At 46.0% G+C, this 25,208-nt stretch overlaps 1 protein-coding gene across 5 annotated transcripts in view; it reads right to left on the bottom strand.

Moving 5' to 3' along the window:
* PLCE1 (phospholipase C epsilon 1) overlaps positions 1–25,208 on the bottom strand; it is a 319,921-nt gene that overhangs the window by 94,924 nt on the left and 199,789 nt on the right. For all 5 annotated transcript variants that reach the window (XM_075533992.1, XM_075533993.1, XM_075533995.1 and 2 more), the window contains exon 5: positions 2,497–2,642. In XM_075533992.1, coding sequence (XP_075390107.1) covers positions 2,497–2,642 — 146 coding nt within the window. The remainder of the gene's footprint in view (positions 1–2,496; positions 2,643–25,208) is intronic.

Raw genomic sequence — 25,208 nt, 5'->3', positions numbered from 1 at the left:
GGAGTGGTAAGATTGGCCCCAAGGCAAGGATTTAATTTAGTTGCTGTCTCTGTAGATTTTCCTATCTTGGATTTCATGTAAAAAAAATCATACCAAGCCTCCCCCTCCAATAACAATAACAAAATAAAACACAAAAATACCTAATTCCAAAAGAAAGCAGGAAATAACACAAACTAGGACAAACTGAAAATGGGTCAAAAGGGAAGCAGATGATAAAATGTTAAATTTTAATCCAATGCTATCTGTACCCATTCACTTTCCGCCGTGCTCTGTCTGAGGGTAAGGCTGCTCACATCTCGGGTCGATGGGCTGAGGGAATTCAGGGGCTTGATCCCTGAGGAGCAAGCTCTGAAAATGGATTTGGGGTTTTCACTGTCATCCACTGGAGACGGAATTTGACCTCTAACACAATTCCTTCCTCTGATTTTGGACTTTATTATTTATAATTCTTGGGTCACACAGTGTTCTGTGTGGACTTACTGACACTTCATTTAGATGTTTGCTTGCTTTAGGATACGCTGTTGAGGCCCCAGACATTATTCTTTCTGGTAGCTGGGCATCATTTGTCTTTCTCACTTGACTTGGCTACAGTGCCCATATCTGCAGGGACTCCCTTCATGTGGTAAGTATTGAGCAGGGCTGCACCCTAAGAACTGAGTGTTCTTAGGTAAGGACTACAGTTAAATGTGAGTTCAAAATCAATTCTAAGGACTTTGCCCTCTAGGCCCATGCTCTGAGGTCAACCAGCTGCCACGCTGTGAGGACACGCAAGTCCATGTGGAGAGGAAGTGAGGTTGCCAATCAAATGCCAGCACCATCTTTCGAGGCCAGTACAGAAAAGTAAAACCCAAAACTAATACAAACCCATTGTCATGGAGTCACTTTGGACTCATGGTGAATTTGTGTGTTGCAGACTAGAATCGGCTTTGCTTGGCTGTCATCGTTCCATTGAACCACTGGTGGGTTCGAACCACCAACCTCTAGGTTAGCAGCTGATTATAAACTGCTCCGGTCACCCACACTCCACACAGAAGGGTATTTACCATAAAGATAAAACTACTTGATTGCAATGTGACTATACAGTCTCAAAAGAAAAGTGACGGGACCTTGAAGAAATTTTACTAGTAAGAGAAGACTCATCTGGGTAAAAATAGTTTTGGTTTTCCCAAAATTTGCTCTATTTTCCCTTCTTCTGAGCCATGGTTAGTGTATTTGTATGACCCATCTAAATACCAGTGATGTGATCATATGAGTTTATTCTGAGTTAAGGAAGTTCAAAAGCAAGAAAAATGCCTAACTCTAGGAATTTTCTTCATCAATTCCATCCCCACTTCCTATGGGGTATCTGGAAAATTAAAATGGCGCCCTGGTGGCACAGTGGTTACTCACTGGGCTGCCAGCCCCAGGGTCAGCGGTTCGAAATCACTAGCTGCTCAGTGGAAGAAAGACGGGGCTTGCTATTCGCCTATGCAGTTCCAGTCTTGGAAACTCGCTGGGGGAAAGTTCTACCCGGTCCTGTAGGGCTGTAGTGAGTTGGCACCAACTCCATGGCAGTGAATTTGGGTTCAGTGTTGGAGGATCAAAGGAATGTCTCAATCCTGTTATGAAGTAAGATCCACATAAAGAGAGAACCTTCGTTGAGAAGGGGACTCTCAGGCGACAGCAACAGCAAGAGTGAGTCACACGGAGGTTTACAATATGCCCGATGCATGTGCTACAGTTCATATGGGTTCACTAAGTCTTCGGAGCAACTGTAGAGGAAGGAGCCTCTTAGTCTGACAGCTGTGCCGCGAGGAAGTCAGGACATCGTTTCATGTCTTTATGTTCAATGCTGCGAGGGGCAGCCGTTCATGCCAGGTCTCCAAGGGTGAATGCAAACAGGGCCCGAGGCAGTGTTGCTACAATGGTGACCTTTGCTCTTAGCTGGGCGGCAAGGCAGAAGAGCAGTATATCATGGTGGTTAAGAGAATGAGCTCTGAGATCAAGGTTGCCTGCTCTCAGATGCACTCAAAGGGCAATGAATGAGCTTCTGCAAACATTAGGTTCCTCTTTCTTAGAGTTCTAATCGGTCCTACCTCAAACATTATTTTGGGATTAAAACATTCAATGCATAAAAAAAGGTTAGCCCAATGTTGTACGGTAGCCCAATGACATAGAGTTAGATAGATAGGTAGATAGATAGACAGATAGACAGACAGAGTGTATGTATGGAACCTGAAGGAGGAGATGGCAGCGGTGGGACTGATGGCATAAACAGCTAGATAATTTTACTCAATTTGGCAAGAGCATGGGATCAAAGCAGACACAGTTAGGGCAACCATGAATGTTCAACAGGGGCTGAACTGTGGGCATCTCTGAGGGACAAAGTCTGATGAACGAAAATGATCACAACTAACTGCTCGCTTGGGGAAACGAAGCTATCTGGGCAATTAACTTCATACCATTGAGCCGTTAAGGGGAAACTGTACCCAATAAACTCTGCCCACCTGACCATACCTGAGGCCAGCCAAGAACTCCATGACAGCATTGTAGTTGCCCATGTTCCAACAGCATTTGGCCACGTGCACCAAGTAGGAGAAGACCTCCCTCTTCTCTTCCATGGAGCCCGCTGCGAGGATCAGCCACGTCACCCAGGAGCTCACCTGGAAAATGCAGAGGACACCCACCCTGAAACGATGCCCAGGAAGCTTGGTAACCGTTTCTTCGCAAGAAGCTGGTCTTGTTTGTATTAGGAAAGCAAGGGACCCCGCCAATCTCTACCACTGCGTTGTCTGGGGATTCTGGGGGAGTCCCTTAGCCCTTAGAATTTCTTCATGTTCGTCTTTAACCTAAGGAAGAGGGTTGGAGGAAAGAAGAGTGAAGAAGGCCAAAGGCAGTGTCCAACCACCCCACCAACCATTCCGATCAGGTCCACAGCTGCTCCTGGGTAGGCTGGGAGATAACTTTGGAACAAAATTCAGTATCATTAAAAAACCAGACTTACCCACCCGAGGGAGACTGCTGGAAGCACAAACACACCCTTCCAGCCTGGGATCGCTTTGCAGCCAACAACAGGCTGTGAAGGGAACAGCAACGTTCCTGAGGGGCACACGTCTCGGACCATCTGGGACCAAGGGCAACATTTGCCCCCCAAAGAGGGCCAGAAAGAAGGAAAGCTAGTGCAGGCACCCTGGAGGAGACCAGAGAGTGCTGCTACACTGAGGGAGTTGCAACCAATGCGGTGAAACAAATGCACCCGGACTGGTCAGTGGAGAATGAACCTGCTTTGCAAACTTTCACCCAGACCACCACACAAACAAGTAAAGGGATCGGAAAAGATAATCCAAAACACCCCTCTTGAGATATAAAATTCCACGAGGCTAAGGAGAGAAACAAGGCTTAAGGATAACTTTGATGGAAACCTATTTGACCTGTTGTTTACCCTTGCCTGCTCAGTACGCCTCAGCACTAATGAGAATGACGACTTGCATAGCTTAGACTACTAGGGACTGGGCGGGTGCAAATGGCTGATGCGCTTGCCTGTTGCCCAGAAGGGTGGAGGTACTCATTCATCCGGATGTGTCTTGGAAGAAAGGCCTGGTAACCTACTGCCATAAAAACCAGTCATTGAAAATCCTATGAAGTTCGAATTTGATACACGGCCAGGAATTGGAATCAACTTGATAGCAATGTTTTTATTTCATGCGCCAGACGCTGTTCTAAGTTCTTTATACATATTAGCTTCTTTCCTTCTCGCAGTAATTCCAAGAAGTAGAGGTTTTATTAATCTCCTCATTGTATACATGAACGAACTGGCAGAGAAAGGGCAAGGGAACTGCTGAGAGTCCCCAGCAAGAGGTGGCCAGGTCTGGATTTGAACTTGGCTGCTGTGGCAGAGATGCCCTTAACAACCTCCACATTGCATACCTCATGTACACACGATACAGATGCTATACTCTCCAGTGCTGGGTTTAAATGAATTCTAATGAGATTTTCCTCCTTACCACACAGGGACTAGACTATAATATTAAATAAAACTCCACATCTAAGCCCTCCCTTTCACCACCTCCCCCAAGAGTGCTTTGCTGCCGCCTATACTTTGGGGCATGGAACACGGTTGTGCAAGGTGCCTCTGTCCAGGCTGACAGCCAGGTTGATAGACTGTGTTCTTAACAGACCCAAGCCTTGCTCTCGATCCCACTTGGCTCTCTTTCCTGCACTTGCTTAGGCAATTCATGTCCTGGTTTGAGAGAGTGAGGCTGGAACACAGGGTCAGGATGACCCAAGACAACTGCAAGCAAGAGTTCAAGGTTCAAGGCATATTGCTTACAGTTGATGAAAGGAAACGAACGATGGCTTTTAGTATGGGCAGGAAAGACCCCTGATGATACGACTGAAGCTTGACAGTTTGAGCCCGCCCAGGAGAAAGATCAGCTCCCACAAGGATGAAACAAAAACGGAACAAAACAAACTCACTACTATTTAGTGGGTTCTGAGTCAGAGCGACCCTGTAGAACAGGGTAGAACTGCCCCTGGGGTTTTCAAGACTGTAACTGTTTCCTGGAGTAGAAGCCTCCTCTTTCTCCCACAGAGCCAATGGTGGTTTAGAACTGTCGACCTCAAGGTTAGCAGCCCAGCGTGTAACCATTTCACCACCAAGGCTCCCCAAAAGACTATAGCCTCAGAGGAGCTGACACCAAGGGCTCAATAGAAAATAAATGTCTAGAAAATAATGATGGCAACACATGTACAAATGTGCTTGATACAATTGATGCATGGATTGTTACAAGAGCTGTAAGAGGCCTCAATAATTATTTTTAAGCGTATAGCCTCGACAGCCCTATGGGAAAGTTCAACGCTGTCACATGGGGTGGCTCTGAGTTGAAAATCGACTCAACGGCACAGCACCCCAACAGTGTTCGCAGAAGCAGTTCCTGGACAGTGCAGTGTAAGTGCTTGGCTGATACTCAAAAGGTGAGAGGTTTGCGACACCTAGAAAACAGGAAGGAACCGGAAAGAAGGCCACGTGGAAGCTGAAAACAAACACAAGAAGTGGGAAGGATGCTGTTAATTGTGGGGCTTGTAATTGTTGTCACAAGCAAACTGCTCATCAATTATGGGGACAACCAATTTGCTTTGTCAACGTTCACTCGAATCATAAGAACAAGATTAAAAATAAATAAATCCTGAAATCAACTTCCAAGCAAACAATATCCCAAACGAAAGCAAACTCACTGTCCTCAAGCGACCCTCGTCAGACTGTAAATCTTTACAGGAGCAAGCAGCTTCATCGTTCTTCCTGAGAGCAGCTGGTGGCTTTAAAAATGCCAGTCTGGCAGCCCAGGGTCCAATCCACAGGCCGACCAGAGTTCCTCTGACCCACCCCGCCCCATTCCCCTGACGGTTAAGTCGATTCCGACCAATAACCGTCCTAGAGAGTGTGGCTGAGAATGTAAATGTTTACAGCACCAGACAATCTCATCTTTCTCCTAAGCACTGGCTGGTCGGTTTGAGCCACTGACGTTGTGGCTAGCAGCCCAACATCTAATCCATGGTACCACCAAACCAAACTCATTGCCATCAAGTCCCTGCAACTCATAGCAACCCTATAGGACAGGGCAGAGCTGCCCCTGTGAGTTTCCAAGACTGCACCTCTTTAAGGGACTAGAGAGCCCTGCGTCTTTCTCCCTCGGAGCAGCACGTGGTTTTGAGCTGCTGGTCTTGCGGGTCACAGCCCCCAAGGGGAAAAGACAGTGACTTGGTTCCATAAAGATCTACGCTAAGAAAATTCAATAGGGTAGTTCTACTCTGTCCACTGGGTCACTATGAGCAAAAACCTACTGGACAGTCCCTACCAATAGTGCTGGGGGAGTATCATGTCTTTCCTCGTCTGAAGCCCATTGAAGCAAAATGTGATGGCCCTTGGCTTCCTTGAGCCCTAGAATCCCAGCATGCATCCCCACTGCTTTGGCCTTCACTGGCTAATGTCAAGAGAAGAGACTTAAATCAGATCCCTAGAAGAAATCCTAGTCTAGGTCATCCTGCAAGAAACTTGGAACTCCTTGGGAAGAAGATAACCATTTGCTTTCCATATCCTGGTCTGCCCTGAGCACACAGGTGCCCACCAGGGAGTACCAGAGCCCACACCTCTCCTGAAGGCAAGCTGCTCCTAGGTGAGCTAAGAGCAATTCCCACACACCATCTCTATGCTTGGTGTCCCCCACCTCCCATTAAAAGTCACCTTTGTTGAAACCTTGGTGGTGCTAAGTTGGCCAGAGTCAGAAATGATTTTGTTGATAGAGTGTGTCTAGTTTTTCCTTTGGAGAGATTTGCTTTTGATGAATCCCATCTTGCCCGGGGAAATCATCAGTCCATACTTAGAATCATAGAGTCTTCGTCCCTAGAGTTAGAAATCTAGCCTGCTCTCTTTACTGAAAAGTTAAAATAGATTCCTCTGAGCCCTGCCACCCACTCCCCCAACCAGTTCTTTGCGGAGGCCCCTGGCCTCAAGTCCTGTCCTGGTAAACCAGATGGTAAACTGGGGTCTCTCGAACGTCACGGTTCTGTCCGGTGAATTAGCACACAGACTGCCCTACACAACCACATAGCAGGCAGAAACCACCACTAGGTCGCTGCCTCAATCTTGATCACGCATGCAGACGGATTTCCTATCAGTCAAATCATTTTCCATATACTTTCCCACAATGTGAGGAAAAAAATAGCGATACTGTATTTCACATGGAAACCTAATTTAAACCAACTGTTCCATCTCCCAGTGAGAGTCCCCAGAGCCTGCTTGTTGAGATTATGTAATCACTGTTATACACACACACACACACACACACACACGCACATCTGTTACGGAGTTTAAGGACTATGCTTTTATTACAGCCGAATATATTCATAAGCTCGCAGGCAGTAAATATTGACAACGTCATCTCTAATTAAGAATAAAAATAAACTACATAAAAAGGGAACGAGGACCAGGGATGAATGGGGAAATGCGGCCCACAGCAGAAAAGGTGCACTCTGTGGAAAATGAGATGACCTGCCGATCCAAAAAGGGATTGCAGGACCCTGAAGTCACGGGCCGGAACACAAAATCAGAACAAACATCAAGCACTACCGGGGCCCTGGTGACACACTGGGTCGGGCGGTGGGCCACTCACCACACTGTGTGTGGTCCCACCCCACCAGCAGCTTCCCAGGAGGAAGATGAGGCGATCTGCTCCCATAAAGATGTGCAGTCACAGGCATTCTGTGGCATGGCTCTACTCTGTCCGATGAGCTGAAATTGACAAGCACAGGCACGCCCCTGGAGCTAAAAGGTGGTACAGGTGGCCCATGATTTTGTCTCATTTCACTGGTCAGCACAGAACCTGCCCCCAGCCCAGTTATTGGAGAGCTTCTCCCAGAAGCTCTGCGCTTATCCCGATGACGTCTGCCAAGCTGTTGGCCTTCAGGTGACAGCAGAATGGCGCCATAGGCTCTGCTCAGCTGGCATCTCCAGATTGCTGGGTAGGTTTGAACCACCAACTCTTTGCTTCGCCAGGCGTCCTCAAACCATGGCCCACGGGCCACATGCGGCCCGTCGAGGACATTTATCTAGCCCGCCAGTGTTTTTGCCCCGTTTGTTTTTTTAACTTCAAAATAAGATATGTGCAGTGTTCATAGAATTTGTTCATAGTTTTTTTTTTAAACTATAGCCGGGCCCTCCAACGGTCTGAGGGACAGTGAACTGGGCCCCTGTTTAACAAGCTTGAGGAGCCCTGCCTTAGTCACTTTGTGCTTCAGTGTGACATTACTCCTCCACTAACGCTCCTCTCCATTTTTCTCTCTTTTTTTGGCTATCACTAAGACTTGTTGACGGTGGGTGGGCAGGTAGCGAATGAGACAAACTAAAGAGGCTTGGTGAAGTTATGCTATAAAGGACATACGAGGGGGTACACATGCAATTTTTTCCCAAAGATATGTATTTAATTTTTTTTAACAAAACAACAGTATCACCTTCAAAGTACTCTGCATTACACTTAATGCATTTGTCAAATCTGTTATTCCATTCTTGGAAACAGTTTTCAAACTCATCTGTTTGGATGGCTGATAGACTTTCCCTTTTTTTCCCCTCATCTCTTCTACTTTGTTAAATCGCTGTCCTTTCATGTCCCCCTGAATTCTGGACACAAAAAGAAGTCACATAGAGCGAGGTCAGGTGAGTAAGGTGTGTGGGGCAAGAGAGGCATGCCGTTTCTTGCCCCAAACCAGTGCACTGAGATGGCTACATGAGTAGATGCATTGTTGTGGAAAAACCAGTCTGCTGTCTGCTATAAATCAGGCCTTTTTTGTTGTACATTGTTACGTAATCTTTTCAGAACCCCTAACCAAAAAGCTTGATTAACAATCTGATTTAGGGGAATGAATCCCAAATGCACTACAAGACGACATTTTCATCCATCTGGGAAGTTGACGGACATCCAGAAATGAGGTTTGTCATCAATTGACATTTCATCTTTTGTGAAGTGAGAAAACCACTTGTACACTGAGTTTTCCCCCTAGCACTGTCCTTGTAAGCTGTGTTCAACAGTTCAACAGTTTGTGGCATTTTTCCCGAGCAGCAAACACTGTTCTCTTAAATCAGCTATCACACAAAACAAACAAACAAAAAAACAAAACAAAGTTTGAGCCAAAGTGCTTTTATGAACAACAATTCACTGTGACCAGAGAGAACCTTCCCAGGGGATGTCACTGGGTGCACTAACTCAGAGCAAGTTGCTCTAGGCTCACCTAGCGAGAAAAATGCGTGGTACAAAAGTTGTGCTCCACCTAGCGCAATTCCACCTCAGTAGATAGCCGCACAACTTTTTAGGCAGATTAAAAATGTGATTTAAACTTGTTTTAGGAAAATCCCTTTGGTGGCATAGAAAGTGATGGAAGTAAGGAGACTATTTTGTTCTGTTCTTCCATTCTGTTACGCATAGGGTATAAGAGTTGGAACCAACTCCATGCCACCTAGTAACACCAAGGAGACCGGGGAGCCAGAGAGGAGGCCATTCAGGAAAGAGGGAGTGAGACTCTGCCCCGAGACAGTGCCATGGCTCATACTCAGAGGCATTTCTAAGTCAAACCAGCAAAGCTTCCCATTGAGGCCTCTGTATTCCTGAGTCTGCTCAAACTGAATGGCTGGACCTCTCTTCTCACATCAAATGTCTCATTGGCATCGCATGAGTTGTATTTGTCTGGAAGGTTCTTGCTCCATTCCAAGTGGCCTTTCCCTGGTTCACCCTTACAAAGTCAAGTTATACCTTGGTCCACCAGGTCTCTGCACATTTTCCAATCCCATCCCATCTTGCCCATGGCACCGGCTGTCAGGGAAATAAACCAGGCCCTTATTTTTCTCAGGGAGTTTCCATCGGTGGATCTCTCAATGCTCTGTCCAATTTTATTGAGCCAATTCCTCCTCATTCTGTAGGCAGAATTGTCCCTGCATCCTGCAATCAGGGTCCCTGCTCTGGGTCCTGTACTTTACAGGGTCCCACGCTGGCCCTGCTCCAGCTCTGCCACTCTCCGGAGAGTGAGAGGCCTGGGAGGCAGAGAGGAGCATCCCAATGTTTCAGGTGAATCTGCCTTCCCCATCTGTCCACCCCCTGCCATCCAGGCTGTTCTGAGCCATAGCAACCTGACCCTGGTTTCTGCGACTCTAACTCCTTCCTGGAGCGGTCAGCCTCAACTTTCTTCCAAGCAGCAGCTGGTGGGTTTGAAATGCCGGTGTAGCGGTTAGCAGCCCAATGCCTAGCCGACCGCAGCGCCGGGCCTCCTAAGGAGTTTCTAATGGCTCACCTGGCAGTCAATTCCTTCCTGCTTCTCTCTGACTTAATGTAAAATCTGGAATCCAAAATGATGTCAGCTCTTGGGTTCTTAGCGCGGCGTAGATTTGCATCTGGTTTATTTTTGTTTTATTTGTGCGTCTGACTCTTTCACATGATCTCTTTGGTCTCCCCTTCCAGACCCAGTCCTCAAGGGCAGGGACCATCTTTCCCACATCTCCAGTGTGGGGGTGCTCGGTGCCTTCTGGCCGACGGGCGGGCCCTACAGAGTCCCAGGAGGCAGTGGGCAGGAGGATTCTCAGGGACTTGGGAACAGGCCTGGACACTGCCTACTGCGGTTCCCAGGTCCAGAAAAAAGGGACAAGTGACTTTCTGCCAAAAAAGTTTTTTTTTTAAACTAGACTGAGCAGAAGTTCTCATAGGAGATCCTTTGTAATGTGTATCTGGTCACTAGCTACAGAGGCTTGGGCTCACAGGGTGGAATCTGAAGTTAAGAATCTAGATACAGCTACTCTCAAGTAGTTTATCTGCAGCAGCACATCCCCCTGTCTCCATGGAGCCTTCCCAATGCCCCCTGAAACCAGTGCGACAGACCGCAGGCACACATCCCTCCCCCGTCCGCACCCCCCAGAATGTGCCGCACTCACATGGGAATGCCTGGTGGTGGTGGGAGGGTGCCAGTGTGGATGCAGAGTCTAAGGCCACAGTGGCCCTCGCAGTCAGACTCTGGAAGGGCGGGGCTCAGGAATGTGCAATTTTTTATCACTCTCAGGTGACTCTTGTGCACACTGGTAGATATTTCAGAACTAGCCCAGGGGTCCACGTGTGCCTTTTCTAGCCCGCCGGGCTCTGCACCAGAGTTCAAGCACCTCCTCTGTAGTGTCCGAGCCACACTGCCGACCACCCCTCTGGCTGCCCTCACAGAGCCAACTGTAGCCCAGGCTTGGTCTGTAACCCGTTTGGAGCGAGGCAGGTGAAACTACAGGGAGGCAGCATACCACGTTGCTGAAGAACTTGGCCATTGGAGTTGGGTGGCTCTGTGGTCAGCACTTCGTCCTGCTGCTTCCTACCGTGCTACCTAAGGCAAGCGAGCAAGAAGGAAATGGGAATATTTCCTTCTCTGACTGGACAGGTCTCGCCTTTCCCAGTTTTACTGCCACAGGGTGAAATTAGAGAGTACATATACATTTCTCAGCAAAGTGCTTAAAACAAAACCAACCCCACTACCACTGAGTCCATTCTGACTCATCGTGACCCTACACGACAGGGTCGCATGGCTCCTTGGGGACCCTGTGGCGATAAGTCATTACTGCAACACAGATGCATCTTCCCCCCGAGGAGCAGCTGGTGGGTTTGAACCCACAACCTGTGGTTAGCAGTTGAACGCCTCACTCATTCGCACCATCAGGGCTCCACCTGCTTAGCAGGCAGTTCAGGGCTCTAAGAGCTGATTACTGTGACCATTCCTGCTGCTGCTACTCCTACTGTTCTCCCTTTGGTTGCTACTGTGATTGTTTAAAGAGCTCCCGGTGAACGCTTGGTCGGCTGCTAACCAAAACATCAGCAGTTCAAACCCATAAGCTTCTCTGTGAGAGAACGATATGGCAGTCTGCTTCCGTCAAGATAGTCACTGCAATCGAGTCATTTCTGACTCATATCGACCCGAAGGCACAGAGCAGAACTGCCCCTGTGGGTTTCCAAAACTGCCCATGTTCAGTCGTAAGTCTGAAGACTTGAGTTCTAAGTCTCATCTTTCTCTCCAGGAGTGGCTGGTGGCTTCAAACCGCTGACTTTGCAGTGAGCGAGGCATAACCCACACTACCTCCAGGGCTCCTTCATACAGCTTGGAAACCCTATGGGGAAGTTCTACTCTGTTCCAAGGGGTTGCTATGGATTAGTATCTCAATAGCACACAACAGCTACTACTAAAGAGCAGACGAATTCCAGAGTTCCAGATGAATTCTAGGGCCTCATAGACCCACTTCCCAAGGCTGCCCAGGAAGGGTCAGTGATTTCTCTACAGTGGGGTTGCGACCTGAGCATCCTGTCGCAGCAGGCAGGTATCTCACATACATCCCTTCCCAGACTACTCGTCACGAGTAAAGGATTCTTCCTTTATTACCATTGCCCAAACTCTCACATGGAACTTTATCAGACCTTCTCCAAGACCAATACCCCAACCACCTGTAAACAGAAAAGCAGAAGACACGACTTCTCAACGTGAGGCTGTCAATTCTGCGGGCCCTGGAGGCAAGCAGCCCAACCTCTCAGAGTCTCAATTCCCCTTTCGGTAAGATGGCAATAATACCACACACGTCCCGACAGCCCACCTTGCCATCAAGGGGTGGCCAAGAGGCTGTAGCACGCCTTGTCCTGCTTGGCACAATGCCACGGGCGACTCTGCCTGGGAGAGATTCCAAGGGGAGACCTCTAAACCCACTGCTGTGGGGTGGGTCCAACTCCGAGCAAAGGAACAGAACACAGGAGAATTGCCCCGGGGGGTTCCGAGGCTGGAAATCTTGGAGTGATGGGAGCAGGCAGCATTAGTTTTCTCTGGTGGAGCAGCTCATGGGCCGGAACCACTGGTGTTGTGGTTAATAGCCCAATGCTTAACCTGCTGCACCCCCAGAGACCCTACAAGAGGGAGCATCTCCCTAAACTGCATCGCCGCGATCTATAGAGCAAACGCTTAACCTCGTCTGCTTCTGGCCTTCAAGGCCAACACCATCTGATTCAAATTTAGATCTTCAGCGTTATTTCTTAATGGTTCCCATGTGTCTAATCAGCTCAGTGGCAGTGGGTTTGGCTTGGACACCCACTCTTCTATCTTACATCCAAGTCCTACTGCTCGGCATTGCTTTCTAGCTCTCTAAGCCATTGTTCCAGCCATTTTCATCTGCAGTGGATCTCTAGCAGTTTTTAGCTGTCTCTGGTGAATAATCCCGCCCCATTGTAATCTGGACAGATTATCTGAGGTTGTGCCACCTGCTACCTCCGGGCCCGTCTAATCTCAGTGACTTGTTCATAGACGGGTAGATAACCTAAGTCAGGCCAACTAGAGCCCCCCTTGCTTCTTTTATTGGAATTCTGAAGAAAAAAGGCACATGCTTTTCATTGGAATCATATCCGAGGCTGCTGAAAGCCGCCTTTGCCATCCTATGAGAAAAATCCGCCTGAAAATGAAGCCAAAACAAAGGAAACATGAAGGCGAATTCACTCATCAAATTCCTGGATCCAGCCCTCTGATGATTCATACACATAAACCAAATACACTCTTTTTTTTATCTTTCTGTTTGAATGATTTTGAGTTCCATGTTATGGCCTTATAATTGGGGGCGGGTGGGAAGAGTCTTGAACCATATCTGTTGGCTTGAGATGAACTTCCCTTCTGTCTTTAACAAAGACTTATTGAGCATCATACTGTGCATGATGCACCACGCTGAGCATTTGTTAATGAGACAGATGTGCGAGCTGGCCTTGGGTAGCCAACAGTCTTGTGCAGGTGAAATAAGATCACCTTAAAATTAGTAATTAAGTTGTAGTGTGGCTGATGTTATGACCGAGTAAGGACAAGATCCGTATTGCCCATTCGATCTTCGGAAGTTCGAATCTTTCTACCGCTCTTTTTGCACTCACTCGCTCTCCCAAAGCACTTTATTTAGATCTCTATCACAGGCTTATTTTTTTCCACAACAGTGACTGCGTGCCTGTGAATTTGCTGGGAACTATGCTAGGCATGGGGGCGGGGAGGCGCGTGCAACGGGTTGGAGCAAGCACAAGAAAAGTCAGACAGCACACTGCCTTTAATAGTTGTGTACATGTCCACCTTCTCCTCTGAACGATAAGCTCCTTGAAGAGGGTGATGGTGGGGAAAAAAATGGTTTGTAGGTTTCCCTGAAGACACATCCGTGTGAAGAAACAAAGGATGTTGGCAGCCTACCAAGATCAATGCCATCATATCCCCGCAGGGCACTAGTAGCTAGAATAAGCTGTTCAAAAGAAGATACTTTTATCTGCAGTCTGTCCAGGACAGAAGAACCTGGGTGGGCTTTTATGAAAGGAGCCTGGGGACACAGTTGGACTGCCAACCTCAAGGTTAGCAGATCAAACCCACCAGCCACTCTGAAGGCTCCCATAAAAATTTATGACTTTGGAGACACAGTTTCCCAAACTTATGTGGCTTATTGCCTCATTTACATATACATACACACCCACATGGCTCAGCTCCCTCTGGCATTTAAGAACATTTATGCTATAGCTCACAAGAGCTGCTGAGCTGTGGGAAGACATCAAGAACAACATTCAACGTTTCTACCCAACCCTCGGGGACTCATACCATGGACCAAGCACCATGATGCTCTTGGACACTGGCTTTACAGGCAGCATGGCATCCCCCAGGGGCCATACCATAAGGACTCAACATAAGGACCCCTGAATGAACTGAGCCTTGCCTCGAAGCTGCCTGAACCCTGGGACTGAGGACTGGCGTACCCTGTTGGGAGAGGAAGCAGAGAGTGGCTGCCACAGAGCTGTGGAAGTAGCAGTCATTGGATCTTGAGAGGAACCCCTGGCTTGGTGGGTGTCCAAAGGAAATGGACCCAGAATCACCACACATTTAGTACTTCAATAGCCTCTTTGTACTGATATGCCAGGTTTTGATCTGTTGGGCAGGGGTGCACTTGTAAGAATTGATCCAGGAAATTTTCCCCTGGCACCATTCTCCAGGCTCAGGGTAAAGAGCTCAAACAGAGATTGGGAGATGGAACCGTGCAGGTCAACAACTTGTTGGGGGAAGATTGTGGTGAGACTGCACTCGCATAGACTCCTCATACGGACGGTGTCTGGAGTGCTGTGTCATTGGAAATATTGTTGATATTGTCAGTGCAGTTGCTTTATACCACAGGGGAATGATTGACCGTGTTTTCCTTTTGTGTTTCTGTTTTTCTATGTTTTGTGTTTTTGTTTGTTTGATCATTTGCTGGTTGGTTTGTTGCTGTTGCTGTTGGTCCTAGGGGGTTGTGCTTTTGTCATCCTACGACTGCCAAAGTAAGCCAGAGTTGTCCATAACCTGCGGACAAGCAGACGGATTCTGGGCTTCCACTTAATTCTAGCCCCAATCCAAGAAGCATTAGTTCTGATAACATGTCCCTGCTCCATACTCACCTTCATGAAATGATCGCTGAAGACAAGGGTGCAACAGCAAAGTATGATGAAGAAAGTAGATGGTGCATGACTATCAATTGGAATAGTGTCTGGGATCTTAAAGGTTGTATCAAACAAGCAGCCATCTAAGTGAGGAGTCAAGTGAGTCACCATGGAAGAAGCACACCAGCCGGTGTGATCCAAAGATGACAATAACAAAACCCAAATATGATGAAGGGAAAAGGACCAGAGCTTACATTGCCAGCACCCAACTTACAGCAGCCTTGGAGGACAGTGAGTGGGAGCCCCGAACCCATCTGCAGAGCGTCTAGTCAGATTGAGCCTCGGGCAGACCCCGTTAGCCACTGGAAAGGGTCTCATACAGCTTCTTCTTTCTTCATCACACAGAGATCATTGTAAACTTGATCATGCCAGATCAAACGTGGTCAGTTGACCTCCCTCTTGACCCAACCTGAATTTGTTCTAGGCTCAAGTATTTACTTGTTCCATGACGAAAATTCTTCCTTGGCTGTTTAAATATTGATGGTGATCTTTCCTTTCCTACTCATGATTCATATTTTATCTTTATCTTATTATTATTTTATCCTTGCCATTTTATTTTGTTTTTTTTTGTTGTGTTTGTTGGGTTTCCCAGTTTATAAAGCACAGCAGGAGTAGATGCATAGACAATAACTGATGCAAGGGCTTAGAGTTTGGGAGGGCGAGGGAATCGGGAGCAAACAGTGAGACAGGGAGTTGGGGAACACTAGAACTGATTGTGATTATGTATATACAACTCATTTAAAAAGAGATTTAAACATAGAAGTGTATGATATGTGAATACTATATCAAGAAAACCATGAGAACAAAAAAGAAAGAAAGAAACCGCGCCTGACCAGTGGGTACCATGGGTGAAGAGCCAAGAGTTGTTGCACCAGGGCAGTGAGTTTGCGCCAATGGTGGTGGAATAACTTGGAAAGGATATCTGCAAGGGTTGTCCAACAAGAAGAGCGCAATCAATGGCACTGGTTATACAGGTGGAAGTTGTGGAATTAGAGAATGTTCTAGTGTGTATATTATTGCCACAAGTAGAAAAATAATTACGTGAATAACAACAGCTACAAGGAAAAAGAAAATGTTCTAGAATTGAACATGGTGACAATTGTACAACTCTTCTTGATATGATTGAATTATTTAATTGTATGACATGTGGATGAAATGATAATAAAACTGGTAAATAAATTAAAAAACCTCTCATTCACAAAAAAAGCAAAAGGGGATTTAAAAGACAGAAAAAAAAAGACCAAAGTGGATATCAGAAGGGACACTGAAACTTGCTCTTAATTGCAGAGTATCGAAAGCAAATGGAAGAAATTACGAAGTCAAATTGCTGAATAAATAGAAAATTTCAAGGGAAGCTGTAGAAGAGAAAGCCAGATAGTATAGTGAAATGTGCAAAGACCTAGAATTCTCTTGATACAATCGATGGATGGAATGCTATGAGCTGTAAGAGCCCCCAATAATTTTTTCTCAAAAAAGAGACCCAGAATTAGAAAACCAAAAGGGAAGAACACACTCAGCATACCTCAAACTGAAATAAATCAAGAACGAAATTAAAGCCTTGAGTTTCAATCTTGAAAGATTCCATGGGCACAATATTGATTGATGCAAGAAGCATCACAAGAAGATGACAAGAGGGAGGGGCAGCAGGGAGGGAGGGGAAATGAGGAGCGGATGCCAGGGGCTTAGGTGGAGAGCAAATGTTTTGAGAATGATGAGGGCAATGAATGTACAAATGTGATTCACACAATTGATGTATGTGTGGATTATGATAAGAGTTGTATGAGCCCCTAATAAAATGATAAAAAAACAGCAACCCACACCAAAAAAAAATAAGAAAAAAAATGACAAGAATACACAGTCATGCACCCCAAAGACAACATCCCACTATTTCAGGGGACAGCATATGAGCAGGAAGCAATCATGGCTAGAGGAAGAAGTTCAAACTGCACTGCAGGCTTGGCCAAGAACAAGGCTCCAGGAATTGATGGAATACCAATTAAAATGTTTTAACAAGCTGACGAAGCACTGGGCGCACTCACTTGCCTATGCCAGGAAATTTGGAAGACTTGGAACACAACTACTTGGCCAACTGACTGGAAGAGATCCATATTTGCATCCATTCCAAACCAAGGTGACCCAGCAGGATCAAGTGTAGCTGTCGGCTTTGATAGCCCCCATGTATTGTTCCAGGGTCCCCCAGGATTGTTCTGAATTGAAATGTACTGGATGGCAGTGGATTTTTTTTTCTTTCTGTCTTCCTATTTTGGGGGATACTCTTGTGAATGAAATTTGTTACCAGAATTCTGTCTTCTCAACATCTGTCTTGCTTGGGGGTGCGTGGGGGCAGGAAGGAGAGTGCACGTAATGGTGAGTAATAAGGGTCTGGCGCCAAGGGAACACAGATTTAGTTCCTGGCTCTTCCATTTAATGTTTCTATAACTTTGAGCAAGTTTCTTAGCTTCCCAAGATTCAATTTACTTCGCAAAATCATAAAATGTATTTTATTACAGAAGTGTTATGACTAATTAAAGCAGCAGTATGTAGACAAGAAAAATACCCACTCAGTGGAATATTGTTATTGCTGTTGTTAGCTGCCATGAAGTGACTTCCAATTCACAGTGACCCTCTGACAACAGAATGGCACGCTGTTCAGTCCCGTGCCCCCCGCACCTCACTCCTACGTTCGAGCCCATGGGTGCAGCAACGGTGTCAGTTCATCTTGTTGAGGGTCTTGTTTGCTTTACCAAGGCTGATGCCTTTCCCTGGGACGCATCCCTCCCTGAAGACCTGTCCAAAATGCGTGAGATAAAGTCTCCCCATCCTTGCTTCTCAGACCTTTCATTTTCTACCACAGTCCTGCCAGCCCATGGCACAGTTCCTATTCTTCGCCAGCCCCAGAGCTCAAAGCATCAATTCTCTGTGGCTTTCTTTATTCACTGTTGAGCTTTTGCATACCTATGAGATATAGGTGAAGGGCTACAGTGCTTGGGTCACAAGCTCAAGAAATGTCCATTGCGATAATTAAAAAAAAAAACCCACAACAACCAACACCTTCTTCAAGGAATTGAATCTGGCTGTTTACAGCAGTGTCAACTTCCCTTCTCTGTTTAGCAGAGGGATTTCCTAAGGTTTAGCCCCCAACCTGAAACAAAGCCCACTACTGTTGAGTTGATTCAACTCACAGCAGCCCGTAGGAGAGAGTAGAACAGCCCCATGGGGTTTCCAAGGTTGCAAATCTTCACAGGAGCAAACAGCCTCATTTTTGCAGCTGTAGATTTGAATTGTCGACCCTAAATGTAGCCCAACTCTTAACCCATCAGGCTCAGTTCATAATTAGGCTCTCAGAAAGAATGACCCTTCATATTGTTGGAGGAGATGTGAGAGGTTGGTTTATTGTGCCAACCTACCCAATGAACACAAGTGGGATTAATTGAAGGGCAAAGAGATAAATGGCTCAGCGAGCTTCGCCTTTCTTGTCTCTTGCTCTTTGATGACTGGACCAGTGTGCGGCTGCCTTAGCTGGTTCTCTGCCTCAATTTGCGAGCTACACTGCCTACGGGATACCCAACCCAGCGACTGTGTCACTGTAGTTTGAAGTTTCTTCAAGACCTGTTTTGCCACACTACTGGAGTATACATGGCTTGAGCTGGGGACTGTTGGACCCTGTCATCTGGCTGACTGTTGGTGACCTGCTCTGCTGTTTGCTGCCTGTGGTCGGATAGCCTGAATTGCTCTACAGAAGACTCAGCTATCTCCTTTCTTGACTTGCACCTGGCGGCCCTCAAGACTTGAAGGACTGCCAGTGTATTAGCTGTCTCACAGAAATGAGTTGAACTGAGCCATTTGTACTGCTCTGTAGACTAATTAGCTGTTTATTTCTTATGTTCTATCTATCTATCTATCTATCTATCTATCTATCTATCTATCTATCTATCTATCTATCTAAAATCACAAGTGTCCTGGTTTTGGTTCTGTAGAGAACCCTGTCTACCATAGAGGAGATCAAAAAGGAGTGGTGGAGGAAAGGGGAAAGAAAGTTTTCAGAAAGAAAATATCAACAGAAAGTCTAAGGAAAGTTCGTAGTGAGAGTGCGTAATAGAAGGTGGGAGAGGGGCATATGGGTGAGGGCTGTTTGGGGAGGTGGGGATGCATGGCTGTGGCCTGATAGTTGGGGAGGTGCTCGGGGAAGGAGTGCTGAATAATAAATTGGCACCAAAGGGACAGCTACCCTGAAAACGAGGACCCTTTCCCCCAGAGAGCACTGGGTTCAATGGGGTGTGGTTATAGCAATTGATTCTGAGGAGGGTTAAACCGTATCACATGACATTGGCCATGCCAATGCCTTCTTCACTTAGTGAAAAGGGGGTTATCTTTTCTGGGGAAAGCACAGCTCCCAATTCTGACTAAAACCCCACAAAGCTGTATATGAAAGACAAAAAATCTAGGATGTTTAGTCCACCAGGGTAAAATTACTCAGTGTGCCTCATCAACTACCCAATCTATAAAAATAAACAATGAACACGCCCATTGGCTGAGTGATAACTATCCTGGAAGAGCTCAGCTAAAGAACTCTTGGCAGGTAGATAGCTGGGCAGAATGAAATGTGGAAAGTGCAGGATAGGGGCTGCAGCGCTTCCACTTTGTGACTAATACTTTGTTTCATTTGTTGATTTCCAGGCTGATTCCTGTGCACCGATCTCCCTGCAGCTTCTGTTCTGAAACCCTGAATAGTTCTGAATGATTCCCGTGTGTTCTGAATATAGTAGGTGCTCAGTAAATACTCTAACAGATGTTGTTATCCTATTCAAACCCACAGACTCAGAAAAGTCAGCAACGTTTTGTGGCAATGCATCCCAAGCTGTGCTCCACAGAATGGGCTCTCCAAGACACTAGTACGTTTGTAAGAAGTGTGTCCAGCACTATTTACATTTGGGACGTCCTGGGATAAATAGTGAGACATCTTCTTTTTCTGGCGTCATTTCTTGGCCTCTTCAGTATGCTAATATTCATGTGACTCTCCAAGAAGGGCTAATACTCACTGTTTCTCAAATTCTTTCGATCATGTGACCTTATTTCAAAGGAACACCAATTCATGGCTAGATGAGCCTTGCATGTGGCACTGGGCGAACACTGACAGATGTCTGCAAACTCCTTTAGCCTGGACCAGGCATATCCTGAGCCGGGAGAGCTCCCCCGTGGATCCGCGTGTCCCTTTGTCTCTAGAACCTGCTAAGGGTGTGTGTGTCCTGGTGGCAGAGCTGCCTGTAGGACTTCAGGAATGCTGAGGGGTACATTTTCCTCTCCACTGTCATCAGAGGTGGGATACCAGCTGTGCCCTCCAGATCGGGCTATGGAAAAGTAAGGGCAGTGGAGGTGGGCGATGCTGGGGGCAGAGTTCTGGAGCAATAGGGGAGAAGTATTAAGAAAGAGGTTGGTTTGATGCCCTGTGTCTTCAGAGATGGCAGGAGAAGAGGGTCAAGGGGGCGGGGGAGCCTCTTTGGATTCCTGATGGGGAGGCAGCTGACAGGGAGAGGCCTCCAGGGAGAATGGCTGCTAGAGAGTGGCTGGTCGCTGGAGGACTAAGGCCTGGGCCCCTGATGAACACTTCAATGGCGAATACCTGAGGGGTGACTGTAGAAGTTCAAAACTTTGGACCCTGGAGGCTGAAGTGAGCTTCAGATGGGCGAGAAGGTGATCTCTTTTGGAGACTGGGGCAGTGCAGCCGGCAGGGCTGTGGAAGGATTTTGCTAAGTGAGCTGCAGTTAAAAGCCTCTGCACATTCTTTGGGACATTCAGGGAAAGGAGCTCAGAGCTGTCTGGTCAGCTGCTGTGGAAGTGACAGACCTATATGGGGCTCATTTTGGGGGTGGTGTGAGCGTGTCTAGTCATTTAAGAGTTTCCGGGTACAGTGACAAGAGGAGCATCGGGACCAAGCACTAGGCAGTGCTTCTCCTGTCCAGCCAGGGAGAGCTTTCATTCCAGAAGGGGCAAACCCAACCAGTTACCGCGAGTCGATCCCAACACAGGGGGACCCAGAGTGGGTCCGAGCATCACTACTGCGGAAGGCTTTCCATGGCTGATTTTTTGAAAAGACCCTTGGAGGCAGGCTGCGCTCCCTCCACTTCGCGGCAAAGCCTGGCAATCATGTGCGCCCTACAGGTACTTCCAGAAAGACTTGATGTCTTACTCAAGAGAGCTCTTACTTAGGAAGTGTAGATGGCAGAAATGGAAGAGGAGAAAGCATCACTCAACCAGTAGAGAGTGACACACTGGGAATAGAAATGCTACACGAGCCAGCAATCTCTCTACCTGGTACGTGCCCGAAAGAAAAGAGGAGCAAAACTTGAGCAGATGCTTAATGCACGCCTATTCACAATAGCAAGAAGATGGACACGACCTACATGCCCACTGGGGAGCTTTGGCGTGCACAGACAATGGGAGATAAGCATCGCCCAAGGTTAATGATGAAAGCATAACATGCCTTAGGAGGAGGAGGGATTTAAATGATGATATGCTGAGCGAAGCTAGTCCATTCCATAATATCAAATACTGCTCGAGACCTCCATTGTAAAAGGAAAAAAAAAACCTCAAGAAAATAGTTTCATACCAAAAGAAGCAGAATTTGATGATTTGATGGTTATGAAGTGAGGGAAATAGAAAAGAGGAATTAAATAAATAATACAGAGATAGTAACATACATAGATACATAGGCACAGATAATAACATAGTCATATATATATATATATATATATATATATATATATATATATATATATATATATATATATATATATATAAAGAAACTGACATACTTGTACAAAAAACCAAAGACCAACACGCTGACTGGACATATATTTTTGCCAAGGCAACAGGCCTAGGTTTGAAGTCATAGAAGTTGGGCTCAATTCTCAACTCCAACTACTGTGCACTACAGCAGGCTAAGTACTTAATTTTGCTTCTATTCCTTTGACTTCAAAGCAGAACTATTAGTAACCCCTACCTTACAGGATGACAAGAACTAAGGAAATAAGCTGAAAGTGTTTTATATTCTTGTAAGCACCATCGAAGTGTTAGTCAATTGTACTCATAGCAACCCAACCTACTGCTGTTGAGTCAATTCGGACTCACCTTGATTCTAGTTAGAATGGAACTGCTCCTGAGGGTTTCCAAGACTGTCAATCTTTACGGGACCAGAAAGCCTCATCCTTCTTCTGCAAAGCAGCTGATGGGCTTCACTGCCAACCTAGCAGTTCACAGCTTAGTGTTTAATCTACCACACTACCAAGTGGGCTCAATGATGTCCATGCATGCCATCTGGCTTCTGAGGCGCCTGCATTGAATGTGCTGTTCTTTTGGACTTGGGGGTCGCAGTTTGCTCATGTCTTATTTCCCTTGTTACTCCACTGTGGAGCACAGGTGGCACTGTGGGGGAGGGGCACTGGACTAATAGCCAAAAGGTAAGAGGTTCAAATCTACCATCTGCTCCCAGGGAGAAAGAAGAGGCTGTCTTCTTCCCATAAAGATTTATAGTCTCAGAAACTCTCAGTAGGGTTGTGACCAGTCAGAGCTGACTTGATGGCGGGGGGTTTGCTTTGGGGGCGCTATCCCACTTTTTAGCACCTCGCTGATTTCTCTGCTTCAAGCTGGGGCAAGATTTTACCATTTCTTAGAATGGACCTATATTATTCCCAGCTTCATGCTTTAAATTCTGTTTTTTATCTCTTTTGTGGGTATAGAAGAAATCAGTAAAGGGAGGTAGCTTTGTATGCTTCTAAATTGTCGGAAGTTAATTGATGAGAAAAGACAAATTTTTCTGAGTTGAGCACTGAATGCATAATATAAAACAAAAAAATATTTGAAAACCAGGTAGTTTCATTTAAAATTAAACAAATATTTTTCTTCTATTTTTTTCATATTAAAAAGTATTATATTGGGGGCTCATACAACTTTTATCACAATCCATACATACACCATTGTGTCAAGCACATTTGTACATTTGTTGCCCTCATCATTCTCAAAACATTTGCTTTCTACTTGAGCCCTTGGTATCAGCTCTTCATTTTTTCCCCTGCCTCCCAGGTCCCCCCCCCCCATGAACTCTTGATCATTTGTAAATTATTATTTTGTCATATCATACACTGTCCAATGTCTCCCTTCACCTGCTATTTTTCATATTTTAAGTGCTACAAAACAGAGCAATAATTAAATGCTTTAGCAAAATTATTTTTCTGAAACCGAATTGGTATGAGCAATAGTTTCTTCCTTTTAATTTTAAACAAGTAGACTATAGTCTTTTATCAAATATATCCAACACCTGTAGCATATAAACTCAGGCCTAAATTTCCTAAAAGTACTGGACATGTTTTAGTATTTTAATGATAAAATCCAGATGTCTTGTTTTACATGCCCTGGAAGAAAAAAACATATAACCTTACAAAGAACGTTCACCATTTAAAATCTGATTAAACGCTACGCCAAACAAGGGCTGGAAAGAGTATAATGTTTGTCCAAACAATCTGTTAAAAAAGTATTTTTCAGATCCACTTAAATGTTCTGGAAAAGTCCTGAAATGTGAACCGGCAATATTTATTTACATTCCAACCTTGCACTGAAGTGTTCGACAGGGGCCACTTCTTGGCGCTTGGAGTGGAAGCCCTGGCGATGGCTATCATGGTGCTCCTACCTGTGTATCAAGGATCAGTTGGGATGAACCTTGCTTTGGTCTCTGCAACAGGTTTTATGCCAACTTGATGCACCTGTGAGAAGGTATGGGGGGAGTTCAACCTCTCAATCAGGATACAGACTAATAATGACTCCTGGGGGGGGGGTGTGACCTTTTAATATGAGACACGGTGGAGGTCTGGTCCCTCTTGCTTGCCCCTCTTCACCCTCCAGCTTGCCTGGATTATGAGTCTGGTTCTGGGGCCAAGCAGAGCTGTGAGACCCCAGCCAGGTTCTTGTCGATGTTGGATCCATGCAGTCTAGCACCCATGGGCCTGTGATCTCCCAGCGTTCTGAATTGACTTCCTGCTTCATTGACCAGCAGCTGTGTGAGTCAGGAGTCAAGTTAGTATCTGAACCATGGACTTGAGTTGGACCACTATTTCATATAAATTTTTCTGGATATACAGTTCTTTGTAGGAAAGCTAGAATACTACAGTCATTTATGCATGCAAATAAACGATTTAGAGTCCAATGGCTCTTAATCAGAATCACTTGGGAGCATGTCTCAAAAATACCCAGTTCCGAGATTCTACCATCCAATGTCTAAATCAATAGATCTGGGAGGGGAGTAGGAATCTGTCCTAAAAAAACAAAAAAGTTCTCCTAAGTGATTCTGATGTTGGGAATCATTGATACATTCTCTCATTCGCAAACTTTCACATGCACACTGGCATCATGGAATCACTGGGCATCATATCATGTTAAAATGAAAATCCTGATCCTGTAGGTCTGGGGTGGGGGCGGGGGTGCTGAAATTCTGCATTTCTGATCAACTCCCATATGATGCTGCTGGTCCGGGGCCAGGTACTACATTGAGTTCTCAGGAATTTTCAATCTCCTCCAGTCTGGAATAGCCCCCCGTCTTTCCATCTTTTGTGTCCTTGATAGTTTTAAAGATGAAAACAAAACAGCACCAAACCCAAACCAAAACAACTCACTGTCATTGAGACAACTCATACTGACTCTACTAGACAATAGTGGAACTGGCTGTATGAGTTTCTGAGACTGTCAATCTTTATAGGAGTAGAAATCCTCATCTTTCTCCTGAGGAGTGGCGGGAGCACCACTGAACTTGCAGATAGCCTGACTATCCCATCGGGGTTCTACAGTCTGTTGAATTGCCCTCAGAGTACAGGCCCTGTGTTTTGTAGCATGGCCCTTTGCTTGGGTCTGTCTGATGTTTCCTCATGGGCAGAACTGAGTTTGGCCAGAAAGAGGCTGGTGTCCTCAGTGAATTATATAAAGAGCTACTAGATGCTGACTCTTTGTACTACTGGCGATGTGAGTTTGATTCTCTGGTCAGCTGGATGGCTGCCAGGTTTCTCCATAAAGTGGCAATGAGGTGATTCGAACATATTCTCTCTACAGCTGTAGATAGCAAGAGCAGTACCGTTCTTTGAGATGGCAACAGAGTGAGATAAACAGAGACAGGTTCTCTCTGTAGAGAACCAAGCCTTCTTTAAGCAGTAGAAGAGGAAA

This window comes from Tenrec ecaudatus, chromosome 16, assembly GCF_050624435.1.
Source record: "Tenrec ecaudatus isolate mTenEca1 chromosome 16, mTenEca1.hap1, whole genome shotgun sequence".
Lineage (NCBI taxonomy): Eukaryota > Metazoa > Chordata > Mammalia > Afrosoricida > Tenrecidae > Tenrec > Tenrec ecaudatus.
Note: the sequence above shows the minus strand (reverse complement) of the source record. Positions and strands in the feature narration are given on the sequence as shown.